Raw genomic sequence first — 15592 nt, 5'->3', positions numbered from 1 at the left:
CTCCTCCAGTGGACCATCTTGGGAGTCACCTACTGGGAACTGAGATGAGCAAGCACTTGAAGAAGAAAAATGGTTACTAACCATCTGTAACTGTTGTTCTTTGAGATATGTTGCTCATGTCCATTCCAAGACTCACCCGCCTACCCCTTTGTCACAGTCAGCAGGCAAGAAGGAACTGAATTCAGTGCCATGAGGGCATGACTCCAGGGGGCACCAGAGCTCACCCTACAGATACCATTAGGGGAAAAACCTTCTGGCGACTGTGCATGTGATGCTCACACACCTACTTGGAAAGGACATGAGCAACACATCTCGAAGATCAACAGTTACAGAAGGTTAGTAACCATTTTTTATTCCCTCTTTTCTAAAATTACTTTGTCCTCAGAGTATAGTTATTGGAATAATTAAATTTTCTCTTACGATGAACATCAGATAAGTGTTATGACACTTTTCAGTTGAACTTTTCATCATTAGCTCAGCTAGGGGAGAAGTGTTTTAATTATGAAAATTTAATATCCCAAGTGACTGTTTAAGGGGAAGAATTCTCGACTCTCTGCCAAGGAGCAAAGATTAAAAACATAAAACGAGGTGGATCAGCCATCAGGAATTTCTATACCAAAGTGCCAGTTTTCATTTTCTGGCCTCTTGTATTGTAGTACTAGAAAGATGCAATAACTTGGCTAAACTTTACTACTGCAGTCCAGATGGAAGACCGAGAAGTGAAGTCTAAATGCAGAAAATTGTAGATGAAGTTTTGTCAAGCAGATAAATAGCTGATACTAATAATCAGGATAATTGTAACCCTTCATTTTAGCTACTCTATTTACAGCATATCAATAATTGAACTGAATTACAATTAAAACAGATAGTAAATGGAAACATTTGAATTTCAGATGGTTCCAGTTGTTTAGTTTTATCGTATCTTGTAAATTAAACACTCTAAGGGACTCAGTAAATATTGCCACTTCTACACACTTCCAACTCATACTTGTTTCTGATGTCAGCCCTGACTATGTAGTGCTCTCTACCCCTCTAATCATGCGCATTGTGCCTGGTGCCTCTGAAACTGAAGAGGCATCAGTTGTAATAGTTCCCTTTTGACTTTTCTCTTCCTGCATCTTTTCCTACCAGATGCTGGTCACACACTTTCCACAGTGTTTTAAATACCTTTCCACTGACACTCTCTTTCAGTTTCACTCCCTGTATGAAGTCTGCCCCTATTATCTGGATGTCCATTGTGTATTCTGGGCATACAGATTGGCTTCTGCTATCTCTTCTTGAATATTCATATTTGGTAAATAAACATTGCAATAAATGAAGCAGAGCAGAAGCAAAGATTTGTGAACAGTTGGTACCAGATATCTGGTCAACCAAGAAATGGGAGACATCATTCTGAAAGAGCAGATTTAAGTTAAATTTTGGTAATATTTTGTAATATTTACCCTTAAAGCTTAATGCAGATTCAGTTACTTTTTTTTTTAAATTGACAGAAATTTCAAAAGGGAATAGTAAGTGATCATCTAATTTATACATTATTTTCTTTAGCTTAAACATTTCATGGGAAAATGCATGCATCTTACAGCTATTTTGCAGTACATAAACCTGTATGGACTGAGCTATGAGAAATTTCCTAAAATATATCAGTATGTGTCTCTTCTATGAGGGTCAGCTTACCATTCAACTTTTCCAGGAATTTCAGGGTATGTTCAGTTCATTGTACACTCTGGAAATTCAACTGGCTAAATCTAATCCTCGTTCATCACTGTCAAGCAGCCACAGAGAAGAGCACTCCAGTTCTCTGATTTGAGAATCATTTTAAATCAGCGAGCCGTTGTGTTCCTACTATATATGTGGCCGCTTATCAGTGCTGGACTGAGGCTGAATTCAGCCAGTTGAATGTTGGAGGGCAGAGAGATTGAAAAATCTCCTGCAATTGAAGGAAAATGGAACTAAGTGAGCCAGATGTACATTGAGCCTGAATGGGAACAGGAAGTGTCTTCCTCATCATCCATTTAAAAACATTTTGCATAGGAACTAATAACCATTAATCAAGCTTCACAGACCAACTGTGAAATATTTTGTAGTATTTATGCTCACTTCGCAGAGATAAAGTGAAGTGCGGAATAGTTATTGCCCAAGTTTGAAGGTTGAAGTTAGGAACAGAATTTAGGAGTCTGAACTTCAAATCCTCTCCACTAAGCAGCAGGCCGCACTGTTCCATTAGCACTGAACTTGAAGAGTCTTGTTTTCTCTTTTCTACCCTAGATGGATGAGAAATAAACCGAAGATGTATATACTGGAACGTTTCTGACAAAGTCCTCTTGCTTCTTTTTCAGATTGGGAAGAAGAACAGGTCAGCAGTCCAAATATTCTGCGGCTTATTTATCAAGGACGGTTTCTTCATGGCAATGTGACACTAGGAGGTAATGAAATAACTTGGTATTATAATTTAGCAACTGTCTCCCCAGGCAAAGTAACTATTTTTAAAATGCAACAAATTCTTGTTTAAGTAAAACCCTCTCTAGAGTTCAAGGTCACAACATGGTTTTCTGCATAGTTTTGCAGCAGCATAACTTAGTATACTGTGTGTCAACTTTATATTTTTCTATTCTGTTAGAATCAGCTGTTAGACTATGGTAAGTACCACTGTGTGAATTAAATCTTTTCTTGCAAACTGATAAGGAATAGTTATGCTATCTTTATTTATTGTCTTCTAATGAAAGAGGGATGATTTTATTCCACTTCTCATACACTGCATTTATATTGTAAACCATTTCAGAAATCTCTAAGTATATTTAAAAATGCTGGATAAAGATTAAGATAATTGGTTAAACAATACTATGGAACTTAATGTAGTGAAGAAAGACAGCCTGTGAATCAGAATTAGAGGAGATATTTTTGCTATTTAGCTCTGACCCAAGGACGCAGTTGCATAGTTATGTGAGAACAAAAGTAAATGGTTTCACTTTGTACGGGAGGACATACAGCTCAACTGTGCCCCCTTGCGGCATGTTTTCTAGTTATATTTTCTAGGGTTTGTTATATTTTATAGGTATATTTTTTATTAATCAGAGATGTATTTTGTGTATATATATTGTAACTAACAGTATTTCCCTTTGTAAGTGGTGATGGCCATATGAATTTCAAGTAAAATCAATGTCTAAACAAAATGTAACTCTTTTTCTCTTTGCTGTTCCCAAATCTGACAAGTTAAGTTAAGGGCCTATTCTCTCCATGTACAGATTGCATCTGTTAATGCTGTTAGTAATTATGACTGCATGGTGGGAGGAGAATGTAATCTAAAGTCATCCCTGGGGTAGCTGTCTTGAAGGTAAAGGTAAACCAGGAGTGATGGAATTGGTTAGAAACTTGAGTCTTTTTGGCATCCTGCAATATCTCATGATATAAAGACTCTGAAAAACAAATACAATATATTACAGGGGAAGTTTCATATGTGCCCTGCCAACATGCCTCAACACCAACTTGGAGAGATTAGCTCTAGAATGACAAGGCAGTTTATTTTGTTTTTCCTCTTTAATCATTTTTCCCCTTTAATTGTCTCTTTTTCCCTACCTCTTGCCTCATTCCAGCCCCAATCTTGGATCATCATGAAGTTCTTCTCCCATGATGCCTTGCCTGAAATTATCATTCTCCAGCCAAAAAGGCTATACAGGATTTCCTTTAGTTTTCATCTGTATGTGTTTATCTGGACCACTGTTACTTAGTTTCTTCACTGAGATCACAGTGGACTTCACAGTATTACCAAAAGTGGATATTTGTTTATCCAGTTCCACTGGAAAAGAATAGCTTGCATGCTTTTGATTGCTACATTAAGAGAATTTCATGGATTTTAAATGAATATTTGGGATCAGGACATTTTAGTTCAGATTTCTGGTTACTAATGTATTGTAATTTAATCATCACAGTTTTACCCCAGGGATATGTCATGTATAACAAAGTTTTCTTTGTGGTTTTGTATTAGAGATTTGTTTAAAAACATTTATTTCAGAACTAATGAAATAATCTAGTAAATTTCAACCTGAAGTAAAATTATCCAGCTGTTATAAATTCCAGAAAAGAAATGTTGATGCAGCCTTTACTAAAGCAGCATTGATACATTTCATAACTAAAGAAAATAGTAACTTAATGTTAAGTCCAGCATGCAGTTTTTCATGACATTATACTACTTTGCATATCTGCAGTACTTTTCATCCAAGGATTTTAGGGATGTTGAATTATAGCATTTATAAAGAATATTTCATTTGTCTCAAGTGGTTAGTGAATATTGACTGCAGTTTGGGCTTGCTCACCACTGAAGATCACTTTGTCAATTGTAGAGGCAACAGTACCCTCAGATTGTCTCATTGGACGCTAAGTATCATCTTTGGTTCCTTTTGTCAAACTGCATTGCACTTTTCTATGTCTAAATTCAAACTTCATCATGTAAATACTGACTGAAGTTGAAGCTTAAAACTAAAAAAAAAAAAAAAAAAAAAAAAGGGTGGGGAGGGTGGGGGGGTCGTGAGCTTGTCTGCCAGCCTGTGTTAACGCATCTTTTGAAATATCTGCTGATGCAAGAATGACTAAGGAAACAGCAAAAGTATCAGTGGGAATGTTTTAAAAAAAAAAAAAAAGTCTCTAAGGTCTGTAGTGTCATTTTCACAAGAAGTGCCAGATCAGTCATGTTCTATTGCTGATAACAGTGAGTGTGTGAAAAGATGGAAGGACAGAGAAGAGAGAGTGTTGTCCAGGTGATAACTGATTATTAGACTTTATGGTTGAATTAATTTTACAAATAGCCATGAGGTACTCTATTTTGGAAGCTCTCCTTCTCTAATCAGATGCCTTGAGAGGAAGCCGCTTGAGATTACTGTAATTCTTCATTTTATTTAAAAGCAAGAAGAGAAAGGACACTAGAGAGAGAAGGCAGTGGAAAGGATATAACAGAGGTAGGACAGTAGAATTAAATGGAGAGACTGGAAATGAAGAGAATAGAATAAAGGTTGTCAGATTTAGGAAAATGGAAAAAGAACCAAAAAAGTCAACAGGAAGGGACAGTTGGGCGTAGACCAAAGGTGCTTCTGTCTCCTTTCCTGTACTGCACTCCAGGGAAATGTCAGAAACCACTGACAAGGGCTTGTGTAAAAATTATGCAGGCTATTAATTGAAATATTAGCATGTTTTTGCTCGATTACTGTAAATAATCAAGCTCCACAATTCACTAATCAGAACATAGTCTCCTAGTGTCTTTTGATTAGGTTTCCCTAATGTGATTAGTTTGTAACATTTTGGTCTTTCTCTAATGACTTCTTAGAGTTCACATAAACTAGATATAAAGGGATTTTCTTCTTCAACTTGTTAATATGACCTTTGTAGTGTTATCAGTTGTATCAAAGACTCAAAATACTTATTCCTTTCAGACTTAGAACTATCAACAGCCTTTTAATGTGTAGGCACTGGCAGCTTCCATAGGGGAAAAAGCCCCCTTCAGATGTAGTTTACTATATAGATTGCTCTCTGGGAAGTTCAAATGTCAGTAGTATTTCAAAGGTGTTCCAGTGTCTCTTTCTTCTCATAAGATAATTGCATGTTTTACAACAGTAGTTTATATTTTCTCAAGAAAACGCTTACCTGCTTAAAACTAAATTAATTGCATTAGTCCATATAAACTGGGGATCCAGTGCTTCTGGCCAGCAAGTACTAGGTTTAGTTTTATATCTGATTCTTGGATGCACAATAAACCAATTGAAATGAAAAAGAGAGACTGTTCGGATACTTCCTCTCCATCCTTCCTGCTCAGTTACTGCAGGATGGATAATTTCTTAATTCAGATGGCATACCATGAGGTGAAAATGGAAGTTGTGACCTGCTCATTAGAGATTAAGGTTCTGCTTTCCAAGTGGTTATGTATTTGGACACAAATACTAAGAGGGTAGGGAAGTACCTTGAATTCCTAAAGAGAAACTCAGCTGGTGCATCTATTGCTGATGATATTCCTTGATTGATTGATTGATTTTTAATGGAGCATGTGGTGGAAGATATTTTTCTCCTTATTTATAATGGAAAATTTAAAGCCTAAGGATAGAGGGAGAAAATGAAGCTCTAGTAATACATGAAACTTTTATAAAGAACCATCCTGAACAAATTCTGTCAAGAAATTGAGGTCCAGAACATAAAAGCCTTGAGGGGAGCATTTAAAAATGGTTTGCCAAATCTGATATGAATAGGTATAAATGCTTTTATGGTTTTTGGTAGGATTTTTTTTTTCATTTAGTAAGATTGCAGAGGAATATTTATCAGAACTCCAGAGTGTTGAAAACTTAAACCCAATATTACATTAGAGCATGAAAACCAGAATATGAAGCTGATCAGTCTAGTTTCACTGCAAAGTGGAATGAATTGTGAAAATTAGATCTGTAAAGTTCTTTCAATTTTAATTATACAGGATAGTAACAGTATTAAGGAAAACACTTTGTCTTAACCAATTTGTTTTAAACAGCAAGTTATTCTGGAGATGTACTATTCTCACATACTAGTAATGTGACGGGTGTTCAGTGTCAGAACATGAGGTATTGCAAGGACAGGTGGTATGCCATGAAATTATTTGTAAATAACATGTCACATGAGAAGAGATTTGGATTATTTACTTTTCAAGACAACTGGAAAGATGTTAGGCTACTGGTAACACTCACTCTTAAGCAAATGAACAGCACATTAAAGTGAGTGTTTATTTTGTGATTTAAATTGGTCGTATAGACCTAATCACATGCTTAAAATTAAGTTTATGATTAAGTGCTTTGCCTCCTATTGAAGTTAGTTGTACCACTGACTTCAAAAAGACAAGGGTCAAGCCCCATAACTTCATCTCACAGTGACAAACGTTAAAAACACAGTATTTCGTTTGATCATTCTATAAAACCCTAATCTATGTAATTTTTCTACACAATTTTTTTCTAGGATTTGTATATAAGCAGTATGAATTTTGAAGTAAGAAGTAGGAAGCAGTGAAAAAAGCCCTAATCATGTTAAAGTTATGGTTTCGGTTATGTTTGTTCTATAGTGATGAAATGAGCTAATGTGTTAATAAATCATCCTCTGTTTTTCACACAGCATTAAAACTTCCTTTTGGCAAGACAACAGTGATGCATTTGGTGGCTAGAGAAACATTGCCAGAGCCAAACTCTCAAGGTAGGCTATACAGTAGATGAGCTTCCAACTTCAACTGCACAGGCTTATGTTAAAAAATGTCATGATTTTCCTTGGATGTTTTGAAAGGAGAAAAGTCTTCATGGTTTATGAATAGTTCTTGTCAAGCAAGTAACCAAATGTTTTTGGAAACACTAAAATAAAAAGAATAACTCTTAGTTATGTATTTGAGTAACTATTTTTTGTATTCTCCAGAGTTTATAAAGTTGCACAAGATAGCATTTTTGCATAGTTCTTGTATAATCATTGACAGTTATTCCCGCACCACCTACTGAATGTTTTGCAAGTGACTTGCAAGCAAATCTTCTTTTTTTTTCCTTCCACAGGTCAGAGGAACCGTGAAAAAACTGGAGAGAGCAATTGCTGTGTGATCCTGTAAACTCTATCTGCTTTACCTGCTAAGTGTGATGTAATATAGTCTTTGTCTTTCATGCTGCTGGAATAGAAAAGGCCCAACCTTGCTTCGAACACCTTTAGGAAGAGCCTGTCTGTAAATCCATGGAACTGAAATATTACATAAACACTGTCACATCATTCTCTTTTTTTAAAGGAGAGAGATCTATGAACAATTGCATTATGATTTTATTTCTATTTTTTTCTTGTTGAATAATCTTATAATACATCAGTTCTTGAATGCATTCAGTCTCCAGAAAAAGTTAATGTATTCTCTTTCACAGCAGAAACCATTTTGCTGCCACAAAAATCTTCATTAAACGGAACTAACCAATCAAGCTTTCTAGATGCAATTTGCACTAAAAACAGTTGACAATATATTTCTCATCGGCAATCTCTAACGATATTTGAGACAATTAGAAATAACCTACAACATGTAATACAACACTGGAAAATAGAATCCATAATTTTAAAAAGCTCACTAATGTCCAACTCACAGGAAAAACTGAAGTCAATTCTACCAAGTCAACCTTGGTGACCGAACTGGCACAGAATACTTACTAAACCGAGCCTGACTACATATATTTTCACTGCAACAAACAAAAAACTATGTGCCTGTAATTTAAAAGCACTCTGTAGAGGGCTGTTGAAACTGATTCTTTTCATTATTATGTGCACTCTTTTTTCTCTTATGTTAGTTGAGTGCTTGTTCATACAGCACAAACAAGTGCAGAGAGTGCATTTCCTAGCCTTAATATGGGAGGGGTAATTTCCTGTAGTTCATAGGCTTTTATTATTGTGCATAAATATTAGAAGACCTCATTTACTAATCAGTTTTATGTATTTGAATATCAGCAATTGATGTTTTTCAGTAATTCTTACTCCTCTGTATCTCAGTGTCCGGTGTCATGCTTACTCATTAAAGACTTCAAAAGAATTATTAAAGTTTAAAAACAAAAAAAAAAACAACCTCTGCCATAGTACTAGTTTTGTTTCTTTATGTAATTTGGATTTGGTATTAGTGCTTGCAAGTGTATTAAAATCAGAAGCTGATTTTTAAAGGCATACATAATTAAAATGATGCCATTCTTTTATTTCATATCAATAATTTAAAGGTTGATATGCTAAAGAAATTTTGCACAGCACTAAAGCATGAGCTAGTTTAATCTAAACCTGTAAAAATATAAAAGATTTTATATTTTTTCACTCAGGAAGAATTCTTCCTGGATGAAATTACAAATACATGTAGAATATATTTAATAAAAAATCTTATAAAATGCATAACTATAGAACTTAAATATAGATTGGCGTGTAGTATAATAGAACAATATTCCACATAAATAGCATTAAGCCTTTAAAAAAATGAGCCACAGGTTGACATTGTGTTCTGTACTTAAGTGTTCACAGCCCTTACAGATGTTCTGTGTAATTGTTTTTTCAAATGGTCAGCATCATTCAAATGTAATCAGGTTATTTTATCCATTGTTACTGCTTTGATGAAATGCTTTATATGCCATAGGCCTACAAAAATATTGTTCATACTGATCAGAATTAAATTTGTATAGAGCAGAGTTTTAAAACAAATTGTAAATAGCACTAAACATTTTCTTTCTGCAACCTGTACCGATAGATTCTTCTGTAAACTAAATAAAAGAATATTGTAGTGCATTTTGGTGGTGATTTAAGTTTTTAATGACTGGGGCTGTAGTTGATTTAAATGTGTTTTCACAATCATGAAAACTGGTGAAGTACCAAACTTAGTTCTCTTCTGAGTGGAAAAAATAACTCCTTATAAGATTATTTATAGAACAAGTCTAGGTTTTATTCTGTGTTCAACATCATTTTTTCTTGAGTTTTTTTGGTTGCTCTAACAGAATAAAATCCTGACCCAAAGAGATAAAAATAGAAGAGAGAGATCACATGGGGAAAGTAATAGAAGAAAAAGTAATGAGATGAAGTTTGATTAGTGTCTTGTTAGTTCAGTAAATCTTTAATGGTTATCTTGTATGTTGGTGATAGCTTGAAAATTACATATTAAATAAGGAAGAGAGAGACTTTGTGGTGGTAGCCTAAAATTAAGTAGCTTCCTGTTATGTTGTTCAGTAAGTTTAAATACTGGAGAAGGCAACCGGCTTCAGGTATAGTAAAACAATATGTATTCATCTAAGGTATTAATATTAATACCACATTATATACTTATTAGAAAACTAGTGAGATTTGATCCATTTAAGTAAGATTGCTAATATATTTGCTATTTTGAAGAGAGATTAATTTTAATAGAAATATCAGCATGCTTTTGTTATACTTATTAGAAAACTAGTGACCCGTATTTGATCCATTTAAGTAAGATTGCTGAATATTTGCTTTTTGAAGAGAGATTAATTTTAATAGAAGTATCGGCATGCTTTTGTCTGCGCTTGAGGAGAACAAAGTACACACACAAGAATGTTCCAACAAATCCTCTCCTCAGCTTTAAATGTGAGTACTTGTGAATATGCAGGTTCTCTAGACAAAACAGAACACTTTTATGCTTATTTGCCTACCAGTACCCAGAAAGTTGTTCTATCTATTCCATAGCATTGCTATTGTGTGGACTCTGGGAACAAATATGTGTGGGCAGTTAAGGGTAAGGGTTGTTCGAGACACGTATTCTAAAATACTTACACCTGAAGCATGAGAAGAAGCAGTTTATCTCCTACTCCCTATTGTAAATTGGTCATATCATATAGAAGAGTAAATTTGGGGGTTATAGTCTGATAGTACTAAAGATGCTTACAGATTCCAATGTTCATAAGTGAAAGCTTGAGTAAGTCTTCCAACAGCTTCGGGGCTTGCCTAAGCTACCCACTGGGGGAAGAAAGCAAAGCAAATATCTTTAAAAATTATTCTGTAGGCATTAGCAATGTGCTACATTACTCTTCACCCAGTGCTGATGTGTGTATAGCTCTAAAATTCCAGTTCTAGTAGGAAGCACCTATAACCCCTGGTACTGTGACCTATATTTTAGAAGAAGGACATATGGTTCTTAGAAAAAGGTCAACAAGTGGGAATTTTTCATTATCTACCTTCTCACCATATGAAAAGATGCTGTTTCTTTTCAGTATGTCTCTTTTGTACCTGCTCCACTGATCCTGTCCTCATGAGTGTGCAGATCAAAGGAAATATAGTCACATTTCCGGCATGCAGACTTTTCAGCACATCTGAAAGCAAAGTCATGAACTGATTTTCCGTCGTGCTTCTGCAATTTTAAGTAGTGTTTGTAGGTTCCAGAGCATAGCTCGAGAAGGGATATCATGTGCAGTCTGTGCTCTGGGTGTACCCTGATTGAATGCACTTTTGCAGATCTTTGTTCAAGAGACAAACACATGGATTTATGCCGTTTGATCTAAAATTCTCTTGCTAGCTCTACCTGAGCTTACCCAGAGTTAGGGACAAGCACTGCCTTAGATTGGTATTTTGAGCTCCAAAAGATACCAGTTGCACCATAGAAATCATTGAAAATTCTGTGTGCAGATCAAAGGAAATATAGGAGCATTTCATGGCTCTGAAAGAAATGGATCTACCTCTTCATTTCCACTGAAATATTTAGAGTTCCTTAGACTCGTATCTTCTTTCTGTGAACTTCAGGGTAAAAATCTAACTTCAGACTGCAAGTTGAAAAAGAGGACTTTTTCCATAACAATAATTTATTAGTTCTGTCAATATCCTATCAACTAAATTTATAATGTATTAGTGCTATTTATATTGTAGCAGCACCCACAGATGCCAACTGGATCAGAGTCCCTTTATCCTGGGCGCTGACTACCAGACATGGAGATACAGCCCTTGCCCTGAAGAACTACTTTGCCTGCCAATTTATTATGCCACATAGAATCATAGAATTGTAGGAATGGAAGGGACCTCAAGAAGTCATCTAGTCCAATCCCCTTCACTTATGGCAGGACTAAGTATTATCTAGGCCATCCCCGACAGATGTTTGTCTAACCTGCTTTTAAAAATCTCCAATGATGGAGATTCCACAACCTCCCTAAGCAATTTATTCCAGTGCTTAACTACCCTGACAGTTAGGAAGGTTTTCCTAATGTCCAACCTAAACTACCCTTACTGCAATTTTAAGCCCATTGCTTCTTATCCTATCCTCAACGATTAAAGAAAACAATTTTTCACCCTTCTCCTTTTAACAACCTTTTATGTACTTGAAAACCATTATCATGTCCCCCCTCAGTCTTCTCCAGACTAAACAAACCCAATTTTTGCAATCTTCCTGCATAGGTCATGTTTTCTAGACCTTTAATAATTTTTGTTGCTCTTCTCTGGACTTTCTCCAATTTTCCACCTCTTTTCTGAAATGTGGTGCCCAGAATTGGACACAATACTCCACTTGAGGCCTAATCAGTGCAGAATAGAGTGGAAGAATTGCATCTCATGTCTTGCTTACAACACGCCTATTAAAACAGCCCAGAATGATATTTGCTTTTTTTGCAACAGTGTTACACTACTGACTCATATTTAGCTTGTGATCCACTATGACCCCCAGATCCCTTTCCGCAGTTCTCCTTCCTAGGCAGTCATTTTCCATTTTGTTTATGTGCAACTGATTGTTTCTTCCTAAGTGGAGTACTTTGCATATGTCCTATTGAATTTCATTTTATTTACTTCAGACCATTTCTCCAGTTTATCCAGATCATTTTGAATTTTAATCTTATCCTCCAAAGCACTTGCAAACCCCTCCCATCTTGGTATCATCCATAAACGTTAAGTGTGTACTCTATGCCATTATTTAAATCATTAAAGATATTAAACAGAACCAGACCCAGAACTGATCCCTGTGGGACCCCACTCGATATGCCCTTCCAGCTTGACTGAACCACTAATAACTACTCTCTGGGAACCAGTTATGCACTCACCTTATAGTAGCTCCATCTTGGTTGTATTTCCATAGTTTATGAGAAGGTCATGTGAGACCGTATCAAAAGCATTACTAAAGTCAAGATATACCACATCTATCACTTCCCCCCATCCACAAGGCTTGATATCCTGTCAAAGAAAGCTATCAGGTTGGTTTGATACAATTTGTTCTTGGTAAATCCATGCTGACTATTACTTACCACCTTACTAACTTCTAGATGTTTGCAAATTGATTTGCTTGATTATCTTTCTGTGTACTGAAGTTAAGCTGACTGGTCTGTAATTCCCTGGGTTGTCTTTGTTTCCGTTTTTATAGATTGACAATATATTTGCCCTTTTCCAGTCCTCTGGACCCTCTCCCATGACTTTTTGAACATAATTGCTAATGGCTCAGATATCTCTGCAGTCAGTTTCTTGAATATTCTAGGATGTATTTCATCAGGCTCTGGTGACTTGAAGACATCTAACTTGTCTAAGTAATTTTTAACTTATTTCCCTATCTTAGCTTCTGATCCTACCCCATTTTCACTGCATTCACTATTTTAGACATCCAGTCGCTACTAACCTTTTTGGTGAAAGCTGAAACAAAAATGTCATTTAGCACTTCTGCCATTTCCACATTTTCTGTTAATGTTTTTCCCCCTTCATTGAGTAATGGGCCTTGTTCTTGGTCTTCCTCTTGCTTCTAATGTATTTGTAGAATGTTTTCTTGTTACCCTTTATATCACTAGCTAGTTGACTCTCATTTTGTGCCTTGGCCTTTGTAATTTTGTCCCTGCAAACTTGTGTTGTTTGTTTATATTCATCCTTTGTAGTTTGACCTAATGTAGCCGGGAGGGGTGGTCCCCCTCTGAGGAGGACCCAGAGAGGGAGCCAGACCCACCCTGGCTGACAGAGGCCTGCCCCAGGGAAACACCGGACCGGAAGCAAGGGGGTGGGTCTAGGCCTTTAAAGGCCTCTGTGGCCCCACCTGACCGGAAGCAGGGGGCGGAGCTAGGCCTTTAAGAGCCAGGCCGGCGAGCTCAGTTGGCGGGAGGCGGCTGAAGGGGAAGGACGTGTCTCCTCCGGAGCTCCTAGCCAAGGCCGGGCCGGGGAGCCGGGCTGAGAGGGAGTGGCCGGCCTTAAACCCAGCCTGGGGATCGACCGAGGCCTCCCCCAGGTACCCTACGGCCTGGGAGGTGGAGGGACCGCCAGAGACCCCCTCGGCCTGGGAGCTGGAAGAAGGCTTGTCGGGGCTCCCCGCGGATTACGAGCCGGAGGAGAACCCCCCGGAGACATCCGAGGCTTGGGAGCCAGAACCAGACCTGGCAGAGCAGTGCCGAGCCTGGGACCCCGAGGACCTACCGGCTCTGCCCGAGGCCTGGGGACCGCAGGACCTGGAGGAGCTACCCCCCGAAGACGAGCCCATGGAGTTACCCGAGCTGCCGCCCGTGGACAACGAGGGCCTAGCAGGTCTACCCCACCTCCGCGACCCAGAGGAGGCAGGTACCGGGGGTTTCGGGGAGGAAGGAGCCCAGGGATAGCTGCTCCGTTGGTGGCTGAGACAGGGACAACCCGGGCGGCGTGTTGTGGCTGGAGCCTCGCCGAGCCAGTGGCAAACGCCGTTGCCACTGCCAGGGCCCTGGGCTGGGACGCAGTGGAGACGGACAGGCCTGCGTCCCTCTCCCCCCTTCCCTATCCTCTGTGAGGAAGCCTTCCCCGCCGTGCCGTTCCCGAGAGCGGCTTGCTCCCTGCCAGCCCTGCCTGAGGGCCTGGCCATAAACTGCTGCCTTGCCAGCCCTGCTTGGGGGCCTGGCCATAAACTGCTGCCTCGCCAGCCCTGCTTGAGGGCCTGGCTATAAACTGTTTGCCTCGCCAGCCCTGCCTGAGGGCCTGGCCATAGACTGTTGGCCTCGCCAGCCCTGCCTGAGGGCCTGGCTTTAGACTGTTGGCCTCGCCAGCCCTGCCTGAGGGCCTGGCTTTAGACTGTTGGCCTCGCCAGCCCTGCCTGAGGGCCTGGCTGTAGACTGTCGGCCTCGCCAGCCCTGCCTGAGGGCCTGGCTTTAGACTGTTGGCCTCGCCAGCCCTGCCTGAGGGCCTGGCCATAGACTGTTGGCCTCGCCAGCCCTGCCTGCGGGCCTGGCTTCGGACTGCTACCTGGCCAGCCCTGCCTGAGGGCCTGGCCATAGACTCTTTGCTTTGCCAGCCCGACCTGAGGGCCTGGTGCATAAACTGCTTGCCCTGAAAAGGGCACAAGACTGCTCCCGGTAGGAGGTAGCCGGGAGGGGTGGTCCGCCTCTGAGGAGGACTCAAAGAGGGAAAACCCGGACGCTGCCCCCCGGTTCCAAGGGTACGTCCACACCTAATTTCCACTTTTTGTGACTTCTTTTTGAGTTTCAGATCATTGAAGATCTCCTGGTTAAGCCAAGGTGGTCTCTTGCCAGACTTCCTTATCTTTCCTACTCAGTGGAATAGTTTGCTCTTATGCCCTTAATGTCGATTTGAAAAATTGCCAACTCTCTTGAACTATTTTTCCCCTTAGACTTGCTTCCCATGGGATCTTACCTATCAACTTCCTGAGTTTGCTAAAGTCTGCCTTCTTGAAATCCATTGTCCCTGTTTGTGCTCTTTTCCCTTCTACCATTCCTTAGAATCATGAACTCTCCCATTTCATGATCACTTTCACCCAACTTGCCTTCCCCTTTCAAATTCTCAACCAGTTCCTCCCTATTTATCAAAATCAAATCTAGAACAGCCTCTCCCCTAGTAGCTTTCTCCACCTTCTGAAATAAAAAAAGTCTCCAATGCATTCCCAGAGCTTATTGGATAAATTGTGTCCTGCCATATTATTTTCCCAATAGTCTGTATCCAAATATGCTCTTCCCCTTCCTCAATAGGTGGACTCCATCTCTGCCTAGCAGTCCTCCTTCCTGGAACAAAATCCCATGGTCAAGGAAGCTGAAGTCCTCCTGGTGACACCATCCTCACAGCCAGGCATTCGCCTCCAGGATGCATCTGTCTCTATCTGGGCCCTAGTACCCTTGACGTGAAAGATCAAAGCAAACACTACCTGTGCCCCCAGGTCCTTGGCTCTTACTCCCAGAGC

General features: G+C 39.1%; 1 protein-coding gene across 1 annotated transcript in view; it reads left to right on the top strand.

Moving 5' to 3' along the window:
* The window catches only part of UBL3 (ubiquitin like 3), a 65396-nt gene extending 56129 nt beyond the window's left edge, over positions 1–9267 (top strand). Inside the window, exons 3-5 of the mRNA XM_067562931.1 lie at positions 2337–2423; positions 7111–7188; positions 7533–9267. Of these exons, the coding sequence (XP_067419032.1) occupies positions 2337–2423; positions 7111–7188; positions 7533–7585 (218 nt within the window). The 3' untranslated portion in view covers positions 7586–9267. The remainder of the gene's footprint in view (positions 1–2336; positions 2424–7110; positions 7189–7532) is intronic.
* Positions 9268–15592: the final 6325 nt, after the last annotated feature.

The sequence above is a fragment of the Emydura macquarii genome, unplaced genomic scaffold, assembly GCF_026122565.2.
Source record: "Emydura macquarii macquarii isolate MOO-44397 ecotype Brisbane River unplaced genomic scaffold, CSIRO-AGI_Emac_v2 contig_2473, whole genome shotgun sequence".
Lineage (NCBI taxonomy): Eukaryota > Metazoa > Chordata > Testudines > Chelidae > Emydura > Emydura macquarii.
Note: the sequence above shows the minus strand (reverse complement) of the source record. Positions and strands in the feature narration are given on the sequence as shown.